The 27,520-nt window shown below is 45.3% G+C and overlaps 2 protein-coding genes across 3 annotated transcripts in view; both read right to left on the minus strand.

Annotated features, from left to right (window-relative positions):
- The window catches only part of LOC117245937 (putative high affinity immunoglobulin gamma Fc receptor IB), a 48,999-nt gene that overhangs the window by 17,833 nt on the left and 3,646 nt on the right, over window positions 1-27,520 (minus strand). Inside the window, exons 3-6 of one of the 2 annotated variants that reach the window (XM_078164306.1) lie at window positions 24,348-24,611; window positions 24,026-24,268; window positions 23,738-23,950; window positions 23,377-23,589 (exon numbers count right to left, since the gene is read on the minus strand). The exons of the other annotated variant lie outside the window; for it this stretch is intronic. Of the exons in view, the coding sequence (XP_078020432.1) occupies window positions 23,480-23,589; window positions 23,738-23,950; window positions 24,026-24,268; window positions 24,348-24,611 (830 nt within the window). The 3' untranslated portion in view covers window positions 23,377-23,479. Of the gene's footprint in view, window positions 1-23,376; window positions 23,590-23,737; window positions 23,951-24,025; window positions 24,269-24,347; window positions 24,612-27,520 lie in introns of those variants that run through there. 2 annotated transcript variants of the gene reach the window in all.
- On the minus strand, window positions 1,935-13,856 carry LOC117245982 (butyrophilin subfamily 2 member A1-like). The gene is made up of 4 exons (XM_033609625.2): window positions 13,701-13,856; window positions 10,390-10,661; window positions 3,527-3,874; window positions 1,935-3,377 (listed from the first exon to the last, which is right to left on the minus strand). Exons 2-4 carry the CDS (start codon window positions 10,448-10,450, stop codon window positions 3,211-3,213), a joined length of 576 nt encoding a protein of 191 aa, XP_033465516.2. The 5' UTR covers window positions 10,451-10,661; window positions 13,701-13,856; the 3' UTR covers window positions 1,935-3,210.

Raw genomic sequence — 27,520 nt, forward strand, 5'->3', positions numbered from 1 at the left:
AGCACGCCAGGCTCAAACAGTTGATAGTGCAACTTACCATCAAGACCAGACAGAGGACATTTATTCAGCAACACTGGCCACAATTTAAGATTACAAACCCACAAAACAAGTTCACAGGAACATGTGCAATGGTGAAATCAAATAACCACAGAGCCCAGGCTCCCCAGCTCTATCTAACTGGTCACACTTACTAGCTAATTAAGCTCAACCCTAGTCTTTGGACAGATACTGGTGGTGGGTACTTATGCATTGGTTCCACTGGAACCCAAAAGGCAACCAGAAACTGGCGACCTTCAGGAAACCAGGGAAATGCTCCCAAGACAATAGGCTCATTGGAGATGAACTGCGCTTTGCCCGAAAAGTAGACGAGAGCAGGCGGCCGCAGCGGGGGACGGTGACAAAAAGCTGCGGTGAAGTCGGACAGTTTCCAGCAGCCTTCAGTCCGTACAGGAAGTCACATACACACTAACATCCTGTCTGGAATGATGTCAGTTCATTAAAAAAGTGATCAGACTCATATATCAGTTTGTTCTCAGTCTCCAGTTGTTTTAATTATGATAGATTAATTTATTAAAATGCTTTACAGGTGATCTGTAGTTTATGTTGATGGTTTATCCTCCATTTGACATGAACTCTCCTGTAAATCAGCATCACATCAGTTTGACCTGTCGCCATGGCTACAGAGACTGAATACACTGTGTTTAACAATAAGCTTCATATTTGATACAAGACAACAGCTTTCATTAAAGATCAGTCAGATACAGTCAGAGCTTCACATCTGTTATTTTAAGAATCCTCACTGGCCACAAGTGTCTGTGTTGCTAAATACTCCAATAATCAAACAGTCCAGTGTTAATATACAGTAGACTCTGTGTAGTTTATGATGAATGTAGGTCTATTTAGTCTCTGACAACTAACCTTCACCGTCAGTCACACAACATGTTTTCTGTTCACAGAATAAACCTTCAGATCAGACAAATACAATCTTAATCTCTAAAATTCAACAAAAATGAGTAGTTTATCTAAAACGTCATATTGTTGAGTCAACATCTGAACCAATCAGCTGTTAGATCAGCTGAGAGCCAGGCGGTGCAGTCGGTGGAGAGCAACTGCAGCGCCTGGCTCTAAAAACTGGCTCTCACGGTTTTATCGCCGTCCACTTTTGTAATACATCAGAGCAAGTCGGGATGAAGTCGGACACAAAACTAACCGGCATGCATTGTGCGACGATCGCCGGTGATCGAATCTGCACCTATGATCTGCACAGGCCTGGCTCATCTCGAACGAACCTAATGTCTTCAACCAATCTCTCTCCTCAGTTGCTCTTCCTGAGGTTTCTACCGTTTTTTCCCCGTTAAAGGGTTTTTTGGGGAGTTTTTCCTGATCAGCTGTGAGGGTCATAAGGACAGAGGGATGTCGTATGCTGTAAAGCCCTGTGAGGCAAATTGTGATTTGTGATATTGGGCTTTATAAATAAAATTGATCATCTGCTAAACACTTCAAATGAAGATATTTAGAAACTCTGTCAGCTCATTAGCTGCATCAGTTTTTACTTTAAGTTTAAGTTTATTTACTTTATTAATCCCCCTGAGGGGAAATTCAATGTTTTCACTCTTGCTTGTCAATTACACACAGGTCTGAAAGACACACACATGCACAAACAGGACCTATACATGCACAAAGTGGAGAGATGTCAGAGTGAGGGAGCTGCCCTTGGTGAGGCGCCCCGAGCGGTTGGGGGGTTCGGTGCCTTGCTCAAGGACACCTTGGCAGTGCCCAGGAGGTGAACTGGCACCTCTCCAGCCACCAGTCCACGCTCCATATTTTGGTCCAGACGGGGACTCGAACAGGCGACCCTCCGGTTCCCAACCTAAGTCCCTATGGACTGAGCTACTACATTCACTCCTGCAAAAATGAGACTCACTCCACCTGAATCCAAAGACTTGTTTTATTATTCAAAGTGTCACAAAGCATGTGCTCCTCCTCTTTGTGTATACACTCAGAGCAGCTGTGGAGCTGTCACATTTAAAATATACAATATCTTTTAATGTTGAATTAAAATTACATTCTTTGTCTCAGTGACATATAATTCCACGTCCTCAGACAGTATGCAGTCATCATATGAATTCTGATGAAACTCTGATAATGTTTAATGCTCTGAACTGTGTACACGTGTTGCTGCAACACTGAGAGAAGAAGACACGTGTGTGGAGATGTGATAAAAGACGCAGAGCAGAGCTGAGATCAGCTGACAACCAGCCTCTGAGAGAGTTTAGAGGAAAGAAACAAAATGTGCACCCAATACAATTTATCTTAAAAAAATATATATGTATATATTGTTTATAAACAAAAACTGAAGTATTATTAGCAACAAAGTTCAGTAAATGTCTTTATATATTTACAGTAGAAATAAAACAACAGGATTCAGCCAAAATGAAAATTTAAGTTAAATTAAGTTTGTACAAATCAAATAATTTAAGTGGGAGACATGATTGTTTTCAACTCTTGATGTTTTGTTTTTAATTTGCAGAACTTTTACTGGAGTAAAATATTCTAGTCTTTCCATCCCTGGTTAAGGATGAACATTTGAATGACGTTCAGTCTGACCCTCCACTGGGACCAGTTTGCTCTGGGAGACCCTACCAGGAGCTCAGTGCTCCAGACAACACAGCTCCCAGGATCAACAGGTACACAAACCCTCCACCACGATAAGGTAGTGATTCATGGAGGGAGAATTATTTACTCCAGGAAATGGTCTCTAACATTTAACAGTTGACCTGTTTGTCTGTCCTGAGATCAGCACTAAGGATTACAGGGACAGGACTTTCTCTGTCGGGGCCCCAAATCTGGATTTCTCTTCCTCCCACCGTCTGATTCTCCTCCATCACTGAAATTTTCAAGAGTTGTGTTAAAACACACTTTTACTCTATCAGTGTGACTGTGTGTGTTGGTGTGACTGGCACACTGTGGTGACAGGATAAGAACACGGTACTATAGCAGAAGTGATATGATGTCATCATTACTGATATTATCACACAGGTTTGTGTTTCTCTCTTCTTCTTTGCTTCTGTTGTTTTTCTCTGTGTGTGCTGCAGGAGCACTTTGGATCAACTCTGTTTATGTGTTGAGTGCTACACAAACAAAGTTGACTTGACAACAAACAAACAAACAGGATGAAGCAAAAATGAATAATAAAATAATGTACATAAGTTAATGACATGTCACATGGTCCACCACTTTATGAGCAGCAGACCATATTTCTGTACGTCTCTTATATATCCAGACGACAACAAACACTGCAGCAACTAAAAGAAGCACTGCAACAACTCCTGCTGCCAGTCCAACGTGTAGATGAGGGAAGTTTCCATCCTCTGAATCTGCAGATAGAAATAACTATGAGTCAGTAAATGTGTGATTAGTTGAACAGCCTTCATTTGTCTTGTGTATTTCTGATGTTTGACTCTCAGGAATAAACTGCAGCTCCAACCTGATACACAGACACACACACTGAGCTCCACACACTCACCTCTAACCTCCAGGTAGATGACTGTGATTGGATCAGTCTTAATGAGGGCTCTCTTTGTACGTCTTGATCCACCTGCTGCAACTCGACACTCGTATGTTCCATTGTCTCTGCTGGTCACATTCTTCAGAGTTAAAGACACGTCTCCGTCCTTCAGCTCTCTGTCCTCCAGCTCCACCCTGCCTGTAAAGGATGGATGCTGTTGATCTGTGTCGTAGTGTCCATCGCTGTAAAAGAGGACGTACTGTGGCTCCAGGTCAGGTCTGGTCCACTCTACAGCTCTGATGGAGACATCACCAGCCTCACATCTCAGAGTGACGTCATCTCCAGGGTGCACTGTCACATGTTGGTCTGAAAAACAAAAACAAACAACAATAAAGATCCAGAGTGAAAAAGACTCCACAGTGTAAACAGAAGGCCTCGTCACACACCAGACGTGTAATATGAGTCTGCACGCTGTTTCAGTTCTGACTCATGTTCCTGCAGTGAAGATCCACAGTGCTCACATGAGGCAGGAAAACGTTTAACAGCTGAACTGAGAATACAAAACAGAAAACAAAGCTGCAGGTCAAGTCCTTCAAAATGACCTCTCCTCCGGTCCACGACTGACGCCATGTCCTATTTCTGTATCTTCTCACTGTACTACCTGTTATTATACACGTCAGTACTGCAGAACAGGATCACACACTTATGACCACTCAGACCAACACATGTTGTCTTTACGCACAACGTTGTCCACACACTCCTTTCATCACACACACTGACCTGCCTCACACACACTGACCTGCCTCACACACACTGACCTGCCTCACACTGACCTGCCTCACACACACTGACCTGCCTCACACTGACCTGCCTCACACACACTGACCTGCCTCACACACACTGACCTGCCTCACACTGACCTGCCTCACGCACACTGACCTGCCTCACACTGACCTGCCTCACACACACTGACCTGCCTCACACTGACCTGCCTCACACACACTGACCTGCCTCACACACACTGACCTGCCTCACACTGACCTGCCTCACACACACTGACCTGCCTCACACTGACCTGCCTCACACTGACCTGCCTCACACACACTGACCTGCCTCACACACACTGACCTGCCTCACACACACTGACCTGCCTCACACTGACCTGCCTCACACTGACCTGCCTCACACACACTGACCTGCCTCACACTGACCTGCCTCACACTGACCTGCCTCACACACACTGACCTGCCTCACACTGACCTGCCTCACACACACTGACCTGCCTCACACTGACCTGCCTCACACACACTGACCTGCCTCACACTGACCTGCCTCACACACACTGACCTGCCTCACACACACTGACCTGCCTCACACTGACCTGCCTCACACTGACCTGCCTCACACATACTGACCTGCCTCACACACACTGACCTGCCTCACACATACTGACCTGCCTCACACACACTGACCTGCCTCACACTGACCTGCCTCACACTGACCTGCCTCACACACACTGACCTGCCTCACACACACTGACCTGCCTCACACTGACCTGCCTCACACTGACCTGCCTCACACACACTGACCTGCCTCACACACACTGACCTGCCTCACACACACTGACCTGACTCACACTGACCTGCCTCACACACACTGACCTGCCTCACACTGACCTGCCTCACACTGACCTGCCTCACACACACTGACCTGCCTCACACTGACCTGCCTCACACTGACCTGCCTCACACATACTGACCTGCCTCACACACACTGACCTGCCTCACACACACTGACCTGCCTCACACACACTGACCTGCCTCACACACACTGACCTGCCTCACACACACTGACCTGCCTCACACACACTGACCTGCCTCACACATACTGACCTGCCTCACACACACTGACCTGCCTCACACACACTGACCTGCCTCACACACACTGACCTGCCTCACACATACTGACCTGCCTCACACATACTGACCTGCCTCACACACACTGACCTGCCTCACACACACTGACCTGCCTCACACATACTGACCTGCCTCACACATACTGACCTGCCTCACACACACTGACCTGACTCACACACACTGACCTGCCTCACACACACTGACCTGCCTCACACTGACCTGCCTCACACACACTGACCTGCCTCACACTGACCTGCCTCACACACACTGACCTGCCTCACACACACTGACCTGCCTCACACACACTGACCTGCCTCACACTGACCTGCCTCACACACACTGACCTGCCTCACACTGACCTGCCTCACACTGACCTGCCTCACACATACTGACCTGCCTCACACTGACCTGCCTCACACACACTGACCTGCCTCACACTGACCTGCCTCACACATACTGACCTGCCTCACACACACTGACCTGCCTCACACTGACCTGCCTCACACACACTGACCTGCCTCACACACACTGACCTGCCTCACACACACTGACCTGCCTCACACATACTGACCTGCCTCACACTGACCTGCCTCACACTGACCTGCCTCACACACACTGACCTGCCTCACACTGACCTGCCTCACACTGACCTGCCTCACACACACTGACCTGACTCACACACACTGACCTGCCTCACACTGACCTGTCTCACACACACTGACCTGCCTCACATACACTGACCTGCCTCACACTGACCTGCCTCACACTGACCTGCCTCACACACACTGACCTGCCTCACACACACTGACCTGCCTCACACTGACCTGCCTCACACACACTGACCTGCCTCACACTGACCTGCCTCACACTGACCTGCCTCACACACACTGACCTGCCTCACACTGACCTGCCTCACACTGACCTGCCTCACACTGACCTGCCTCACACACACTGACCTGCCTCACACTGACCTGCCTCACACTGACCTGCCTCACACACACTGACCTGACTCACACACACTGACCTGCCTCACACTGACCTGCCTCACACACACTGACCTGCCTCACACTGACCTGCCTCACACACACTGACCTGACTCACACATACTGACCTGCCTCACACTGACCTGCCTCACACACACTGACCTGACTCACACACACTGACCTGCCTCACACTGACCTGCCTCACACACACTGACCTGCCTCACACATACTGACCTGCCTCACACACACTGACCTGCCTCACACACACTGACCTGCCTCACACTGACCTGCCTCACACACACTGACCTGCCTCACACTGACCTGCCTCACACTGACCTGCCTCACACACACTGACCTGACTCACACACACTGACCTGCCTCACACTGACCTGCCTCACACTGACCTGCCTCACACACACTGACCTGCCTCACACACACTGACCTGCCTCACACTGACCTGCCTCACACACACTGACCTGCCTCACACACACTGACCTGCCTCACACACACTGACCTGCCTCACACTGACCTGCCTCACACACACTGACCTGCCTCACACTGACCTGCCTCACACACACTGACCTGCCTCACACTGACCTGCCTCACACTGACCTGCCTCACACACACTGACCTGCCTCACACACACTGACCTGCCTCACACTGACCTGCCTCACACACACTGACCTGACTCACACACACTGACCTGCCTCACACTGACCTGCCTCACACATACTGACCTGCCTCACACTGACCTGCCTCACACACACTGACCTGCCTCACACTGACCTGCCTCACACACACTGACCTGCCTCACACATACTGACCTGCCTCACACATACTGACCTGCCTCACACACACTGACCTGCCTCACACATACTGACCTGCCTCACACACACTGACCTGCCTCACACACACTGACCTGCCTCACACATACTGACCTGCCTCACACACACTGACCTGCCTCACACATACTGACCTGCCTCACACACACTGACCTGCCTCACACATACTGACCTGCCTCACACACACTGACCTGCCTCACACATACTGACCTGCCTCACACACACTGACCTGCCTCACACACACTGACCTGCCTCACACACACTGACCTGCCTCACACACACTGACCTGCCTCACACATACTGACCTGCCTCACACATACTGACCTGCCTCACACATACTGACCTGCCTCACACATACTGACCTGCCTCACACATACTGACCTGCCTCACACACACTGACCTGCCTCACACATACTGACCTGCCTCACACACACTGACCTGCCTCACACATACTGACCTGCCTCACACTGACCTGCCTCACACATACTGACCTGCCTCACACACACTGACCTGCCTCACACATACTGACCTGCCTCACACTGACCTGCCTCACACATACTGACCTGCCTCACACTGACCTGCCTCACACATACTGACCTGCCTCACACTGACCTGCCTCACACATACTGACCTGCCTCACACACACTGACCTGCCTCACACATACTGACCTGCCTCACACACACTGACCTGCCTCACACTGACCTGCCTCACACACACTGACCTGCCTCACACATACTGACCTGCCTCACACATACTGACCTGCCTCACACTGACCTGCCTCACACTGACCTGCCTCACACATACTGACCTGCCTCACACTGACCTGCCTCACACATACTGACCTGCCTCACACTGACCTGCCTCACACACACTGACCTGCCTCACACTGACCTGCCTCACACATACTGACCTGCCTCACACACACTGACCTGCCTCACACTGACCTGCCTCACACACACTGACCTGCCTCACACATACTGACCTGCCTCACACACACTGACCTGCCTCACACATACTGACCTGCCTCACACATACTGACCTGCCTCACACATACTGACCTGCCTCACACACACTGACCTGCCTCACACATACTGACCTGCCTCACACACACTGACCTGCCTCACACATACTGACCTGCCTCACACTGACCTGCCTCACACATACTGACCTGCCTCACACACACTGACCTGCCTCACACATACTGACCTGCCTCACACTGACCTGCCTCACACATACTGACCTGCCTCACACTGACCTGCCTCACACATACTGACCTGCCTCACACTGACCTGCCTCACACATACTGACCTGCCTCACACACACTGACCTGCCTCACACATACTGACCTGCCTCACACACACTGACCTGCCTCACACTGACCTGCCTCACACTGACCTGCCTCACACACACTGACCTGCCTCACACATACTGACCTGCCTCACACACACTGACCTGCCTCACACATACTGACCTGCCTCACACTGACCTGCCTTGTGTTCTTGTGGACTTGTGACACGTCATCAGTCACAGCCCAAGTGCTGTTCCAATTCAAAGTTCACATCTAGCCAAGTTCAGTCCAAATGCCTGGATGTGTTCTCGCCACACCCATTTCACCGGGAATGCATCGGAGCGGACTTGTGTACAGTACAGTTCAACAGCACCACAATCTACAACTCAACACTTCAATAAAATGTCAGACTGAATATTAAACTGCTGTTGTTTTTTCTAGGTGAACCAAGTAAACTGTCAAGTCTCCATAAACATGTAGACAGAAAGCATAATGATGAGACAAATGCAGTGATGGACAGTAACTAAGAATGTATGTGATGATAGCAACACTTGAAATTGGGTCACTCTGCATAATGAGTAATTTTTAACTTTTTTTTAACTTTTCATTCATTCATTTCATTCGTCTCATCGCGTCTCATCCTCATTCTCATCCTCATCCTCCGCTGTCTTTCTGGGCTCTGCCTCCTCAGCTGGGCAGCCTCCTCCTCAGCCTGCAGGTACAGCAGTCCTGCTGCAATAACTGCACCAAGACGCCTTCTCCGATCCGTTATTGATTTTTGATTTCCATCTTGCCAATGCTTACGATCACAATAACCACCAACTCTCCACAAACTTCCCCCCGCACTTGACTTTTGATTATAATCAGAAGCCAGCTGCGGGGAAAAGGTTTTAAAAGACATTTTATGAAAATATTTTGGCTATTTATATGTTTTTGTGTGTCAGTTATATATGTTGAAAAGTTAAAAACATATACACATTAATTTCTTACAGTGTCTATGAAAAGACGCGGGGCTGTGTTTATATTGTTTTATTCTAAATGCATGTATACAACACAGTACAACAGCCAAGGCGAGCGGAGGTGGTGACATCATCAAGTTCGCTGCTGTTCCAAAGCAGAAATGACTGTACTCCCGTTCTCACATTCTTGGCAAGTCCGGACTCTCGCGTGGACTTGCCAAGTCCGAACTTGCCAAGTCCGCAAGTCCGAACTGCTCAACCTGTGTATTGAGAAACGGCTAGTGTCTCAGTGTGACATTAACGAGGGTCTCCTGCCAGTAAAACACCAGGAGGTTCCTACAGTCACTGAGACAAACTTTAGGAGTCACACTCTAATCCCCACACTGCCACACTATATAGTACGTCAGTAGTGTAACCTATTTTTATGGACTTGTCTCTTAGAGTGATTTTAAGTTCCTGTTGTAAGCTGTCACCACAGTACATGCCTTGAGCTCTTATTTTGAAGGCTTAACAGAGAGTGGAATTGTTGTTACACAGTGTGGTAGCAGTGGAGTTTACGGTTGGAAAAGAAGATGGAATAAAGTGGTCCTCGTGTGAAACTGCAGCCTCCGTATTGTTATTTTATAGTTTTACACAGTATAGGCGACATCTATAAACCCTCGGTTACAGTAGTTCAGTGAGAGCAGGAACAACCTTGTGAATAAAACCAAATATTCCTCCTATTTTCTGCACCACTAACAGACTGTATTCTCCCGTGGAAAAAACCCAACTAGTATTACCCCTCTGTGGTTGTATGACTCTGCTCACCAGCACAGTTTCAAGATTAGAGTCATCAGTTTTAGATCCATTAACAGTCATTAGCTGCATGAATATAAATATATTTCATATTTACCTGAAGCTGCAGGAGCCAGCAGGGACAACATCAGCACGAGCGCAGCCAGGACAGGAGCCATTTACAAAAGGACAGGTAACTTGGTCATCCAGTTGTTGAGCAGTTTGAGTGGGTGGAACTTGTGACATCACAGACTGAACCAATCACAGACAGATCATGCTGAGACTGTCAGTGATGTGAGAGCAGTGAGACAGACAGCAGGTGGCAGCACAGCACCTTCACTTTGTCCTACAGGGGATCAGCTTCACTGTGAACTCACAGGAACAGGAAGTCTGATCAGGACCACAGAAGAAGAGAGACAGCAGGTCAGTGTTTGGCACGGCACTTCTTTAGATGTTACTGAATCACTAGAATCAGTTCACTAAAAAGATTTGTTCAAAAGATTCGTTCAATGCTTGGCGGGAGGAGCCTGCGACTCCGACTCACTGAACTGATACACGGCTGAACGCTTCATGTTTCAGTTCCGGGAGTAGAGACGGCTGGGAGCGCTGTGTTGCTTTGAGAAACACGTTTGCAAAAATAAACTTGTTTATAAACCATGATGTTTTAAGTGTCCTGTCCTATATATAGTAGGCTATCGTAAATGAACACTGTTTAGAATGAGGGTTTTTAACTGGTCTACTTGGCAAATTGGGCTGAGGCCTCACGTGCACTGCACTCACTGTGCAGTACGTTCAGTCGCACTGTGACTGAACGAACATGGCGTGCTACAGTACCAGTACTTTCAGTGAGTGATCCGTTCACTGAACGTACTGCGGATCACTGAGTCACTTAACATGCACACTTTTGCACAGTTACCTCGTATGAGAGGTAACTGAGAGGATCTGACAGTGTTATACTGTACATGAGTTGTTGCTTGCTGTGGCAATTTAGCAAAGTTAAAAAAAGTTATTTCTCTCCGAGATCAATAAAGTGCCTATTACACTTGAACACACCACACCCCCAGTCTCTGTCGCTGCAGCTGCTGCTCTGCTCTGACTGGTGAGTCTCACTCTTCTCATTACTGCTGCCAGCCTAACGTTTGTTTATCTGGAAACTAAATCTATTAAAACACCTGGGAGGTGTGTGTATATTAGGGTGACCATATTTTGATTTCCAAAAAAGAGGACACTCGGCCGGCCACGACATAGCCTACTTAAATGATACTCGCAGTTTACTCAAAGATGCCTTATCATTTTAATATATTTAAAGTTTATATGTATGGATAGAAAATTCAGCTATATTACAAAATAATGTCTCTCAAAGACAGAAATTCAGATAGGCCCCAATAGGGGACACATACACACACTAGAGTGTGGCGATCTGAGCCCGACGGTACCCGACAGGTCGGCTGGGTTTGGTCAAAAATGTAGCTATAAATTGTATTCGGACTCGGGTCGGATTCGGTCAGATTTCAGTGAAAATGTAGTGTAAAAATAAATAAAATCCTATTGTCTGTCCTGTTTATTGCTTGGGCACTGTTATTTACGTGACAACACCTGAACATAACACACACACACACACTGGCTGTTTGTTTCTACCTCTCCCCTCGCTGGAAGTCTCGGACCTCCAGCCGCCCGCCTCCGCCTTGATTAAATGCTGAAATTAAAATAAAAGAGGGAGACAGGTTTTTCCTATTTTATCTTATTTTGTTTTATTTCTCCCTCTCCTCTCGCTAGAAGCGTCGGACCTCCCGCCTCCCGCTCCCGTCTCAAACATGGAGGTCTCCCTCTCCGCTGAGCATGCCCGGCCTGTTCAATAGCCTGTAACCATGACAACTGTGTGACACAAACTCAGTGCTCAGTGTCATTAAATAATGTCGGGCTCGGTTCGGGTTTGGACATAACAAAACAGGTTCGGACAGAAATATCCATTGTGCCGTGTGCCGCGTTGTGCCGTGTGTTACGCACACACACAAGGAAAACCGGACATTATCATCAATTTATAAACAGCCCCCGGACAGGACTTCAAAAGTGGACCTGTCCGGGCAGCCTAGCATATGTTTATGTGGCTTGACTCCTGGCTACATTTGCCATTAGCTTGGAGAAAACGGTCCCCATGAAAGTGTATCCCTGAGAGGCAGTCCCTGTCTGCAGGGAGGGAGGGATGAGCTGTGTAGCTGTCATGTTACCTGAGATGACGGTGGATTCTTATTAGCATTCACTCTTTAATAGTTGATAGTGTCACGTGCTGACTGTTGTGTCTGTACTGGCTCAGCTGCTGAAAAAGTGACCCGACAGGTTTTATCTGATGATGCCTTCAGGGACATGATTTCAGTTTGAAGACTCAGACTTTGAATTTGGTTGATGGCGGACAAATCTGTGTTATATGTTATAAAGTCTTCATGTGTGATAAAACTGAAGCTGCTGACAGCAGACAGCAGATGTGACCCACAGTCAGAGACTCGACTCTGCTGATTATCGTCTCCATTGATCCATCGATTGATTGGTTTGTAAAAACAGTAACAAATGTTCATCACAGTGAGCCGGAGCCCAAAGTGACGCCTTCACAGTGACATAAATGTGGCGCAGTAAAATATTCCCCTCTGACATGTGGTGGGATTCAAAGAGAGGGTGGCACGAAAAGTGAACACAGTGTTTAAGTAAATAAAACAGAGTGTTGTCTCTTCCTGTCCGTTGGGTTTTTCCCACAGGAGGGAGGACTCTCTCTCTGAGAATCACACTGCAACATTCAGCCTGTAACTGGAGGATCAGACTGTCAAGGCAAATAAATATTTACCCTGAGCTCTGTAACAAAGACACATGTTGTGGTCATCAGTTTTATTTCCTGTCTGATGAGTTCCTGCTGGCTGTGAGCAGAGTGACACCGAACAAAGAGACCAAGAAGCTTTAATTATGTCTGTCTGTTAATCTGCATGATTAACAGAAAAACCTGCGTACATAACTAACTTTTAAATGTGTGTGTGAAGCCCTGTGTGCGTTTCTTGCTGTAACTGTCTGTGTGTGTGTGAACATGAAAATAAGTCTTCTTATCGCTTCGAATTATGTTTTTTAATTTGTTTTTAATTTGCTCTCGTGTGTGTTTTGCACTGCCGGGGTTAGAACTGAGAGAATGAGGTTAAAATTGTCATAAACACCATCAAAGCATCACATCAGTTTAATGGAACAAGCAGATTACAGACAGATCCTCGTATGTCATAAATAAGGTAATGATACTGTATAGCACACAATATACTGTACATAAGGTATAAGATACATAAACCTTACACATTCACACATGTAGAGGAACAGCCTCTCTGGACTTCCCTTGAACCAGTATTATCAATGAACAAGACCCACCAGACCACCGGGGATCAAATGTTTAGGACTCACCCCTGTATTACCCCCGACTGGACAAAAACTTCTTTCAGCCATCCTTAGGCCAAAAGGAGGTAAAAAGTCACTTGGGATCAAGTTTCAGATGCCGTCTTAAAGTATCCAGCCCTGGTGCAAAACGCGGTGATGAACGACCCACTAGTTGTCATGAGACAATGCTTCTTTGCTCGGCCACATCCTGACCATTCACATTGCCCCGGGGAAATCACGCCCTCCCCTCTCTTACCAAATGTTTCTGTGTGACAGAATTGAAATGTCTGTTGGAAGTGAGATTATACATTTTATCCATGTTGTGTGTTTGGAGTTGTAGAAATATAGTTGGATTCGTTAATCAACCTGTTTTCATGAATATGTGCTTCCTCATTTTGTTTTTCTTTATAGATTGCAACTATAGGTTAGTCTACAGTGTGTGTATTTGAATTAGGCTGTACTGTGCTTTGCTAATACACGTGGTATAATAATTGTAATCATTTTAATTGGGTGAGAAGAGTATGTGTCTATCGCATGTAACATGTCAAAGTATATGATCTCGTATAATAAAAAGCATTAAGTTTCTTTTGAAATCAAGTAATAAGCCTATTTTGCAACAAAGAAGACCGCCTATCAGATCTGTCCACTTTGGCTGGTTAAAAACATGTGTGCGATCTGGTGCGCTGGCTCTCTTGTTTCCTCTCTCTTGTCTCGCTCTCTTGTGCTTTTCTTCTTGTTTTTTGTATTTTTTGTTTCTTCTTTTTTGTATCTTAGCCTCTTTCGTATTTACGTTTTAGTTACGCTTTTATACTCTCATGATCAAAGTTATTTTAAACTTTTAAGTTTTGCTTATCCAGTTTTCTTTTATCTCCAGTGTTTTCAACATTTTTATGTGCGTGAATAATAACTTTGATAACAATACTAAACGGCCAATTATATTGTCTTCACCATTATTATAAGCGAGTAATTATAACAAAGTAGACAAGTGCCCTTTTCGACCTGCTTCTTCACTCAAAGAGTCATCAAACCCAGCGGCTGCCAGCCACTTGCCACAGTGGTTCTCGTGCCAAAGGCTTTTTGCAGCGTAAGGAAACCGATGTTGGGGCACCCACAAGACTTCACAGGATCAACCGCTCCCCCCTCCACAGTGCGCCAGCTGATTTCATTCTGCTGAAAAGTCCGGGAGTTGCAAAGTGACAGTTCAGGGCCCCAGGAGAAACGTCTGCATGATTCGCTGCTAAGAAGGGAGGCAATGAATTCCCCTCACAAGTGACCCGCTGGGCAGTGGTAAGAGCTGATGTTGAGTTATCTTAACATACTATCGCCAAATTAAATAACTCACACAAGTGTTACTTCTTGTTTAATCCATTTATACATACTGTTGATTTTGTGTTATTTCATATTATCCTCATTCATTTATTCAGTTGTTGCCCATTTAGCTTAAATACATTTCCATTTATTGCCAAGTCGTTGTCTGCGGATATTTCTTAACAGCACGAATTAAGTTCACTGTATGGAGAATTCATAACCCAGATACTGAGATTGATTCATTATTGATAAGTGTGCTGACGAATTAATAATTGGTTTACAGCGTTATTAATTTGATTAGTCGCTTCCCTCATTAGGAGGGTGGTGCCCCAAACCTTATTACAAGTGCAAACATTCTCAAAAAAGTTTTTTTGTCAGCCATCTTTCCGACTTTTGGCAGCTGCTGCCGTGTTGCCTTTGGCCTGTATGATATGCTTGTGTTCTTCATATTTGTTCAGGATGATCATCTGCTCTTCACCTGTAAAGTACGCTGCTCTGTGGGACTTTTCCGTGGCTGCGATTGGCGCCATGCTGCAAACACCGCCCCTTTTATGTGAACACGCTTATGACTAGATTGGGACACCCTGGGCTGATTTGACCATCCTGTGACTGCTCAGCTTTAATACGATTGTTAGTCAAACCAGAGATAAGAAGATGTCCTTGGTGAGTTGAACTGGCTTCAGAGTTCAGGCCTCTGTTGTCTCTCTTCTTCTGTGGTTCAGATCAGACTTCCTGTTGGTATTTTCTCCTGTGAGTCGAACCCTTTCCAGTGAAACTCCACACAGGGTCCTGATCATGAAAACATAAAGACTGGTATCCAACTGCATTTCTAAATGACATCACTGAAATAAAAATGACCTGCGTAGCTTCATGCCTGAATGACCACTGGTATTGTGTTTTTCATTTTTGTTTTTATACTTCATTATTATTTCTCTCTGCTTTGCAGTTCAGCTCACTTAGAGTAATACTGTAACCTGTGTTCAGATGTCACATTACAATTTAAAAAACAAAGAAAACTCTTAACAGTGAAACTGATCCCCTCTAGACCAAAGTGAAGCTGCTGTGCTGCCCCCTGCTGTCTGTCTCAGTGTTTAATGCACCTCCCATCAGACACACTAAAGTGACACAAATCAAACACACTTGTGACGTAACGTCACCAACAGGTGTGCGCTGATTGAGACTGACATGCTCCTGCTGGATTATCTTCCTGTTCCGGTGTAGCAGGCTCACAGAGTGACATCACACAGGTGGGAACAACGTAGCACACTCTCTGTGGCTGCATCCCAAGTCTCTTAAAATTACTGCTAACCACCTTATCTAGCCACCTTACCTAACTGTTTAGTCCCTCCCACTTAGGAAAACATTTAAGGAGTCAGGAGTTAGGAGTGAGGAGCAAGGATTGCTGATTTGAGACATGAGACGGCCTTACTCTGAAGCGTCACGTAAAGCGACGTCCTTTTCTGATGACGGCGGCACAGCTGGATCTGCTGCATAACGGAGCCAGCATTTGGCGTACATCCCAAGTCACATTATATTTGCTGATCAAAGCTGTAATTATTAATATTAACTATTAATATTAATATTAATATTAATAATGTGTGTGTGTGTTTGTGTGTGTGTGTGTGTGTGTGTGTGCGTGGTGTTATATCAACACGTGTGGTTCTGGACATGAGCAGCTGCACATTTAACAGCCACACATCACAGACAGTCCGCTGAACAACGCAACGGATTGTGAATGAAATAAACTTAATTACAACATGACAGTCTTGCAGGAAATATCATCAACGTTACTCTTTGTAGTCACGTAGGCATGTGAATTACAGCGTGTCATTGCAAAGAATGCATGTAACGGGTACACTTGCGCTGTTTCTCCGCCATCTCGTTCAAATGAGACAGACGAAGGGGGCGGGTATTTATACGTCAGAGCTTCAAGCTGAAAAAGACTTCCTGTTAGGAAGCTCTCGTGTTATCTTACTCATCGCACCTAACAGATCCCTCCTAACTCCTAACGCTAACTCCTTACTGGCAGGAATAAGAGACATGAGACGGCCTTAAAGATGGCGGACCCCGAACGACTTCCGGTTCAAGTAAGGAGTTAGGAGTTAGCAGTATAAAATAAGAGACTTGGGACGCAGCCTCAGTTTCACTGTGAGGGGCTGAACTCACAGGAAATACAAACAGGAAGTTCACAGGAAAATCAGGAGTGGATTATAAAACAGTGGGCCATAATAACTCTCCTACACAGGAGCAACAAACATACTTTGAGGCTTTGCCTCTTTTGGTTGTTATTTGTAAGCTTGACCACAGAAGAAGAGAGACAGCAGGTCCACTGAACGTCACACAGAAACATTTGAACTGATCAGATTCAACACACACCCAGGTTACACTGTGTTTCAACCACAAGACAAATATGTTAAACAACACACCCAGTCAGACACAGCTGCGTGGAGTCATCATCATGATGAAGAGACTAATCTGATCTGAGAGCTGATTCAAACTGTGTTTAGTGAGGATGAGGAGGAGACTGAATGATGAAGGGGTTAACTGCATGATTTTAGGATGAAGTTTGTGAACACACACACAAGTTACAGCAAGAAACACACACAGAGCTTGCTGTCTGTGAACAACTCAAAGAAATGTTTGAGGACTAAAGTGTCAAAGTGCTGTGTGTGTTTAACTGCTCAGTAAAGATGCTGTTGTTACTCATCTCTTCCTGCTTCATGAGTCTGTGTCTCACTTTGTCTTCAACACGCTGGGAAAACTCCTAAAACACAATGTTGTGTAAGTTTCGTTTCATGTCAGCCATTCCAGAGAAATGAGGTCTGTTGGTTCAGTGTAACTTGGCTCACAGCCAGCGAGCTCGTTAAACAGGAACTAAAATGGAGACCAACAGGGTGTGTCTTTGTTACAGTAAACACACAGTCAGAGTTTGACTCTCCTGCTCAGCTCAGCATTCATGGTAAACTCAGCCTTCATATCTGGAATTGAAAACAGTCTTATAATCGAGTTACAGGCTGAGTGTTCATGAGAGGGAGGAGGAAGGGTTAATGCTGCCGCTGCACCCAGAGAGACGGTGAAGAGGAGTGAGCTCACCATATTTTATCATTGTTTATTGTCACATGACTCCAGTTTGTTGTGTAAACAAGAGCTTGTGCGCTGAATAACAACTTTAGGAAAGGACAGGAGTTTTATGATGTGTCACAGTCACTGTCTTTGTCCTGCCAGGAAATGAATCTCCAGGAGAGTAAAAGTACCCACTCCTAAGTGCGCCTCTGCCAGTTTGGGTCTGATTGACTGTATACATGCAGGAGGAATTCATTCACATCATAAAAAAATAAAATAGCCATTTACAGACTGTGTTGTTCCACCCCTTGTAAATACGGGGTTCTGCAGTACCGGCAGCACTGACCTCCCCCTGCCCTCGGCTGGAGATGTATATAGCTGCAGACACATTTCGTTTGTAGCGTACACAACACACCGCTAAAAACCACCCCGACTACTAGTACAAGACAAAGCCACCAACCCAACGGCTACCCAAATGTAGCAATGATCCACTTTATAAGTCAAAATACATGAAGACATGATTCACTTTGTGATGGATAACGAGATGTAATCTTTCCCATTATTCTTACCCTCACCTTAACCACCTCTCTTTTAATGTAATATTTCATCGCTTGCTAATCACCAGCTTGGCAGTTTCGTTGAGACATCTGCCTCCGGGCCAAGGAGCCAAGGGAGCTGATCGTGAATTGACGTGTAGGGATGGGGGGGCGGGTCATGTAGCTGCTCCTGCTGCAGTTATACCCACTTGCTTGGCTGTCAAGGTCATACAGACATTGGCTGTGTTTCGCTCTTAACAGGAGCTAACCACTACCGCGGTGCTGAAACTAAATCAATCGATGTCAGGCACATCGATCACCCACCACTTCATCAGCGCGTAAGTCACACATAGCGCTGCTACCTAACGCACTAATTCCCTGCTGCTTGTGTGTAATTACAGATAACAGGTGTATCCAAGTAGCAATTACATCCGTTTACGCAGATACAAAATGACCTGTGGGTATAGGTGCACACATTAAGACAGAATGTCAGAAGCAGGGCGCAAGCAGGCCAAGCGGTCACCTGCATTCACCCCAGAGGAGATGACCATCCTGGTGGATGAGGTATGGCAGCAGCGGGACACACTCTTCGGCGGAACAAAAGGGGAAAAAAATTTAGTGGCCAAGAACCGCATTTGGCACGCCATCGCTGAAAAAATGGCTGCCTCAAGCCCCTGCGGCCTGCGAGACTGGGTGGTGGTGAGAAAGAAGTAGCAGGAGTTTCAAGCTCAAGGCCTGTCCCCGTGCACCAACCCACACCAGCAAGGCCCGGCGTCCGCATGCAGGGTGGCCTCACCCGGCGGCCCTCTATTATCACCTGCACCTGCACAACCTCCCTTCATTGCAGGTGATGCAGAACCCATGTGACGGGAGGGGTCCCACCGCTTTAGGCTATCTTATGTTTGAATAAACTTGGTTTCCTTTTCAACCATGTGTTGTGTGAATCATTGCACATTGTAAAGTAAGGGTGTCAAATCTACACACAGATGGTCCCACTCATGTCCATGCTCATGACATATGTAAAGCCAACACTTTTGCACTTGACTGAACAGACTGCAGATGTTTTACATTATAATAAATAAACCTCATTGCCTTTGTGCACTGCCTGTTGGCACCTACGTCCTGTTGGACTCAAACTTTGCTTTTGGGCACTTAATCATGATGTTTTCTTCTAACTAGATCTTGCTTTTGTTGTATTAACACTCAGATGTACGTCGCTTTGGATAAAAGCGTCTGCTAAATTAAGTTGTAACATTGTAAAGTGTGCGTAATGTGCGCCTCAAGCATGACGCACGTGCCTCATCCAGCCTGATGTGCACAGCACATACAGGAACACACTTGTTATTCCTCATACTTATTTTTCTTATTAATATTTTTCTTCCGCCAGATTTCGGTGTGTAACTTGTGCCACAGCTTTGAGCACACAGGCTCTTCATAAAACATATAGATTCAGGATTCAATATGCACAGTAAGGACACGTGTTTCCCTGCAGAATGAAATTTGTTCTTTTCTGTCACCAGTTAATGCTAAACAATATAAATCTGAAGTATGAAATAGATCAAAATATATACGCTGCGCACTGTTTTAACGTCTGCTTTGTGTAATATTAATGTGCCTGCTGCGGCTGGATCTGTGAGCGTTTGGTCGCTAAGAAGACTGTTAAGAGTGGGTCAGCTCGATCCCACAACTCCTTCTTAGTGAAAGATCTTCTTAAGCTAAGAGCGATCTGGGAAACGCGTTTTTCTTTCACGGGAGGCTTAAGAGCGTTATATTTGGCACAAACGACCAAAGTGTTGTATTCCACTATATTAAGCTATAAATGAACCAAATTTGGCGCTTTTATCGCAAAAATGAACAATGTTTTAGCTATGCTGCCCAATTTATTAGTTTGGTAGCAGAATTATACAAAATTTTCACAAAATTCGGTGGAGGGATGTAGCACATGCCAACTTAGAATACATTCAATTTTGGTGTTGATCCAACTCAGGGGGCGTGTCCACGGCCGCCCACATGTGGCTGCCCATTCACTTCCATTTATTTTTTGGATGAGGATTACCTGAAAACTTTCCAACCAATTTTCACAAAACTTGGTGGAGGCATGTAGCATGGTCCAACTCAGAAGCTATCACATTTTGGAGTGGATCCAATTAACGACGGGTCCATGGGCAGGTAGGATTCAATTGCCTGCTCTGGCCACCAGGGGGCGAGTTTCTGATGCCCCAATATCCAGATTTGTTCTAAATATATTTGTCAACACATCTGACAAATTTGGTGCTTTTATCACAAAAATGAATGATCCTACAGCTATGCCGCCCCACTATCAGAGAAGATTTACTCATTTAACTTTTTTATAGCTTCCTAAGACTTCACAGAGGTGATGTATATGTAGGTTACAGTTTTGTTGGATGCCAGCACATGAGGAGCTGAGAGGGAATGAATGCACCGACAAACCAAAAGGGGGCATTACAAAACATTACACATTACAAAATACAAAAATCAGTTGTAACAAAGATACATAAAGACAGAAGGGAGGAAGTCTTAATATACAGAATTGAATAGCACCATGTATGTACACAGTACAGCATCAGGGGACCGACTTTAGTTCTTTAAAATGATATACTATCAATGTCTAAAGTTTTAGTTGCCAAACTCTAGTTGAGTTGACACAGAATGACCCTCGAGCATCTACAGGGTCAGTAGCCAGATAACCAAGTGCAAAATGATGACACTGAACATGAAAAATTCAGTAAAACACTTCCTGTTAGCAAGTTATTAGTACACAAAATGGAATGGAAGTGACAAGGTAACAGGGTAATAAGCCACATCATTTAATTTAATGGAATGAAGACAGAAAGTGACACAACACTAAAGATATCAACATCAAGATGTATTTCACACTTTAGTCAAATATGACAGCACAGATGTGCAAAATTAAAGTTATTAAAGCTCAAAATGTGTCAGTTCTCTTCAGTTCTGAACTCACTGCCGAGCTACACGAGAAACCAAAGTGAGAAAATCATCTCTCATCAGTCGCTAACACAGCAAAGCCTCTAACGCCATCTACTGGCAAAATAGAAGACCAACATAGCTCTGCTTAACCTTAAGATCAGGTGAGATTTCTACTGTCTTCTACTTGACACAAAGCTTTTAAGAAATAATGTGGGGATCTTAACATTAAAACAATTCAAATTGCAATCATCAAATAATGTGATTTAATGTGAGGAGTGGTCTTTAGTTGTGACCATCCCGACACACCTGTGTAGTGAAGATGCTGTTTAATCAGCCACACCTGTCAGGTGGATGAATTATCTTGGAAAAAGACAAGTGCTCATTAACACAGATTTTAATGAATTTGTGACCCAAATTTTACGAATATATAATATAAAGTCTGCGATCATTAATTTGAACCTGCGAGAAATGAGGGTAAAACTAAATATACTCTAACAGAACACATCGTCCTCCTCAGTGCACAGAAGTGGTCGTTTGGTGTCTTTCTGTAAGTTTTTATTGTTTTATCGGTGCTTTTACAGTCGTTTATCATCTATGGGAATGGATGGATTACTTGTTACTAATGGATGGATTACTTGTTATTAATGGATGGGTTACTTGTTACTAATGGATGGGTTACTTGTTACTAATGGATGGGTTACTTGTTACTAATGGATGGGTTACTTGTTACTAATGGATGGATTACTTGTTACACTGAGTGGCTGTGTGGTTTCTCTCCTGCAGCTGGTCACTTGTGTTAGTTTCTAACAGGTCCCCTGTCTCTAACAGGACTGCCACTCACAGACACAGTGTGACAGATGACCTGAGACCTGTGACTCTGTAGAGTGGACAGCTGAGCTCACTGATGTTGAAGAAGTGAATCTGAACGATGGAGGAAACATCAGGGTAGGTGGTGATGAACACCAGCAGGTGGAGCTCAAACACTGAACCACACTGAACACAGGAGGACTCTGGGATCACATCTGGTCTCTGATGGTGCCGTCACATCAGGTGACATCAGTGTGTGTGTGTGTGTGTGTGTGTGTGTGTGTGTGTGTGTTAGGTGGGGGATAAATACTGATCACTAATGTAATGTACGGAGTGACATCAATAACAGACAGTTTGCAGTCACCACTTCAGTATCTGACCAAATGTCTCCCCTTCTGTTCCTGAGATATGACGTTAAAACATGATGATGTCACAGTCAAGCTGACCTTTGACCTTTTGACCTTCATTATTTTATCCTGTTAGACACTTGTGTCAAGTTTTGTCAGAATTAGTGAAGGAATTCTTCAGTTATGGACAAAAACATGTCACAGTGACCTTTGACCTCTGAACACCAAATTCTAATCAGTTCATTCTTGAGTCCAAGTGAATGTTTGTGCCAAATTTTAGACAGTTCCCTGAAGGCCTTCTTGGGGTATGATATTCATGAGAATAAGATGGACTCAAGGTCACAGTGACCTTTGATTACCAAATGCTGACCAGTTCATCCTGAATGTATCAAAGTGGACGTTTGTGCCAAATTTCAAGATATTCCCTGTTAGAGTCATTTCCAGCAAGCTCTTCTAATTTCCTATTATTCTTTGAGTCGCTCTAATGCACCACCTGACCTGGCGTCTCGGGAACCTTTGATTAAAGGCAGCTGCTGTCACCTGTTTGTCTGCAGAGACACAGAGATAGGCAGAGGATGTCTCACTCTGTTCACCACAACCAAACCACAACAAACTCCAGGACTTTCCATCTGACTCATCTCCAGAAAACACACACACACACACACACACACACACATCAGGCGGAACTACCAAAACAAACACACCAAGCTTTATTGACAATATTCAGAGTGACACAGACGGATGTTTGAATCATCGCACTGATGGAACAGGAAACTCTGTCTCTCCTCTGTTCAGCTCAGAGGTGATGCACCGTGCTGACCGCCGCTATGTCATCATAGTCCTCAGCCAATCTCTGCTCAGCTTGGTTGGATGGTGCCGTTGCCATGGAGACGGGTAGGCCATTACCTGTCAGAGGGGATAAACAATATTAAAAGAAGAGACAACGATAAATAACAACAATCAACATTAGATGATTGTCACAGAGATATGCAATACTGATTAACTAATTGATTGACTGATTGATTGATTGACTGATTGATTGATTGATTGATACCTGTGGGCGGTTGTCGATATAAAGACACCATGATGAAAGTGGAGATGAAGTACGGACAGAACACCACCAGGTAATAGAGCACTGTGAACACAAGGTGGAGGTGGCCTGAGTCAGGGGGCGGGGCTGCAGATGTGGGCGGGGCTACGTCAAAGGTCATGGCTGCAGATGTGGGCGGGGTCAATGTAGGAGGTGGAGCTGTGGTTGTAGGTGTACCTGTAGAGAGAATCCCACCTGGTCAGGTGAATATCTGGATGAATGAACTCCTGAAATCAAAGGTAACCTCCTGACCTGTGACAGTGAGCCAGCTGGGTGGAGACTCTCCATGACCTGTGATGTCACACTTGTAGAGGCCTTCATCAGACCTGGTTACATGGCGGATGGTCATGTGACCTGCAGGCTCAGTCCTGATGAAGGAGCCATCTTTATAGAAAGCAGCTGGGAGGTTGGAGGACGTCTTTGTTTTACAGTGCAGAGTGACATCATGTCCCTCCATCACAGGGAGGACAGGACTCTGCAGGATCACTGATCCACCTCAACACAGAGACAAACTACAGCATTTCATCCATTTACACACAGCTTCATCAACACTGACTCCACAGTCTGATCTTACCAGTGACACTGATGTTGATGCTCTTACTGGTTGCTCCCTCTCTGGACTCACACCAGTAAACTCCACTGTCCCATGGGACTGCTACACTGATGATACAGGACGAACCAGCTGATCTTCCCCATCCAGCTCCGCACTGAGACATCTTCTGTCTGGTTGTGTTCCTCCTCAGAGTCCATCCAGCAGAGCTGTCGTCCTCCTCACAGCTCAGAGAGATAAACTCATCTTCAAACAGCTGAGAGCTGCTGGGACTCACAGTCAGATGAGCTGCAGATGGTGACATGTATCTGTCTTTAGTTAAACTAAATCATCATTAATACGAAATATTTTATAACCACTGACTGCTGCGTTACCAGCTCAGAGTCTTCGCAGCTTAACTGAATTCTCTGGTGACCTTGAAGGAGATCCTGGACTCTGTCTCTATTATACTATCATTGCATTGTTTAATTCACGTAGCACTGAATTTTTATCATAGACCGAATCACGTTTGTTTTCAAGAACTTCCAGGTAAAAAACCCTCGTACATAAAATCATTGATGGAAACACAACACCTGTGAGAATGCGTTAACTTTAGCCTGTTAACCCACAAGATGCAATAAACACAAGAAGTTTGTGCTCTAGAGAAAGGATCAGCACTCAGTGAATAACCTCCTAAGCCCTATGATAAGCTAATATGGCAAGGCTTATCTATACAGACCCGTGAGCAGTGATAACTAACATGTCTTTGGGGTCATCGGGTGGGAACCTCCTTTCACCAGTGTTTCGTCTAGTTGGTCCCACGACACCTCCAGGAGGCTAGAAAGTGATCTCTGGCGTCCCAGAGACACTCCCCTAATGCCAGGTCTCACTGCTCCCCTCCCTGCACCAACCCAATAACCTCCTTTACCTTACTTACACATGGCTTTCTCAGCCCAAACAGCACTGCCACCTTCAACCAAACCCAGGCTCCGTACATGCGAGCTCCAGGTAGAGACAGTGCCGATACTACCTTTCCTAGCACATTCACCATACCCTATTTCACACGCTACATAGCATAACTCCAATATAAGCTAAAGTTAAAGGAGATAAATAAACTCACAGAATCAGCAAACACACTCACCTTGCAGCATGGCCTCAAACAAAATGGATTCAAATAGGCCACTCCCACACTTAAATACTTCCTCTTCCTGGATTTCCTCCTGACAGGAAGTGGATCTCTCCACCTGATCTCAAGGAATTATGTACCCTGCTTAGTAGTTCCCCCTGCTGGCCCCCAACTGACATTATTCCTCCTCATCCAAATCCGCTGACTAGCTCTGGCTGCGTCATCTGATATTTCCTTCACTGTCTTCCTCAAACTGCAGCTGTTCTTGCTATGAATCCCCTACACCCCACTTCCACTGGACAAATCCTAGTTTTCCATCCTCGCTGCTCAGCTTCTGCTCCTAAGTCTGCATATCTAAGCTTTTTCTTCCACTGAGTCTTCCCAAGGAACTGTCAGCTCAATGAAATAAGCTATCCGTTGACTCACTGACCACAACACTATGTCAGGCCTCTGCTTGGTACAGACTATTTCCTGGGGAACATCAAGCTTTCTCCCTAAATCTTCTTGCATTTCCCAACAAAATACCGTCCGACTCTGTGGAAGCAGAGCTCAAACATGATCCAAATGAGTCTGCTCTGCGTTTGAAAGAGAGACTGAATAAGTAAGGGATTTAAAAATAAGTAACCACTGGAACATTCTCACTGACCTTCATGCAGCGTTTTCCTGTTTACTCACCTGTTTTCCAGCCCATTCATTAGGGGTGTGCCATATCAAAGTGTTTATGACAATACCGAATGAGAAAAAATGAAATAAAGAAAAATTCATATTGTGATTTTTGGCAACTGACTTGTTGACATGATGATGTCATACTGTTGCACACAGCAACAAGAAGCTTGGCCGAAAGCAAACTGTTACTGGCTCAGCTTCAGTAGTGTGGAATAAACTGTGGCGTCAGGAATGTTTTACTTCTCAGAATCTTTTATTGACTTAGTGCTCAGAGGGAACTCATTCAGCGGCTCCTCTGGCAGCAGCACAGCATCTCTCCCTCTCCTCTCTTGCCATGCGCACACGGGAGTCACTGTCGTTAGGTAATTGTCAAAAGCCTGTCCTGACTTAAGCTTACATGACGCTCAACAAAAAAATATTTATGTGAATGTGGGATAGTCATTCTATCATGGTGCTGAATGACACAAGTAACAGCAGAAAGACCAAAGGAGACATGGCACAACATCCAGGTCCAGGTGTAAGGAAACATGTCAATGTTTGGGGATTTTTTTTTTTACAAAAGTCAATTGCCTGTTGTATTCATAAATTACATTTTCTATATATAGATTCAAGGGGACATTTTTATGCCTCTGCACCAGCGATAGCTGTGGCCAGAAGTATGATGTTTTGGGATTGTCCCTATGTCTGTCCCATTCTTGTGAATGTGATATCTAAAGAACACCATAAGAAAGTTCCTTCAAATTTGGCACAAACGTCCACTTGGACTGAAGAATAAACTGATTAGAAATTTGTGGTGAAAGGTCAAAGGTCAGTGTGACTTCACAAAACATGGCTGAGTTGTGTCTGGTTTTATGTAACCTCTGTTCATACATCAGTAAACTACAACTATAAAATGAAAGAGAAAAAAAATCACTTCATTCACTGGGCCGACTGCCGGCAACTTTTAAGGTGGAACGTTAACTTGTAATGTTACTCAATGCATGAGTTGATGACGTGAATCCATCAGCACACCTTAAATTTCACTGTGACAACTTTGACCATCACTTTAGTTTTTATATGACACACACTTTTAGTAATGACTTTAAAAATATAGATTAATTTGGAGCGGATTATGTGAATTGTTCTATTTTGTTGTGAAAATGTGGGCGTGCAGCCTCGTTCTGTGGACGATAAACCAGGTGCAGACTTCCATCTGTGTCACCGCTGATGAGGAAATACAGCGAGTGCTGGACGGAGCAGTGAGTGACAACAACCCCGCCCACATTTAAGAGGACTGTCTGAACAGACAGAGGGTCTAGGTACCATGTCTGAAGGGTTCAGCGTTGCCAGGTGTACGATAATTATCGTATTTGTATGATAATTTGGCCCTCTGTACGATGTACGATCAATGATCCTAAAAAAGGACAAATGTACGAAAATTTGACCA

This window comes from Epinephelus lanceolatus, chromosome 22 (assembly GCF_041903045.1).
Source record: "Epinephelus lanceolatus isolate andai-2023 chromosome 22, ASM4190304v1, whole genome shotgun sequence".
Classification (NCBI taxonomy): Eukaryota; Metazoa; Chordata; class Actinopteri; order Perciformes; family Serranidae; genus Epinephelus; species Epinephelus lanceolatus.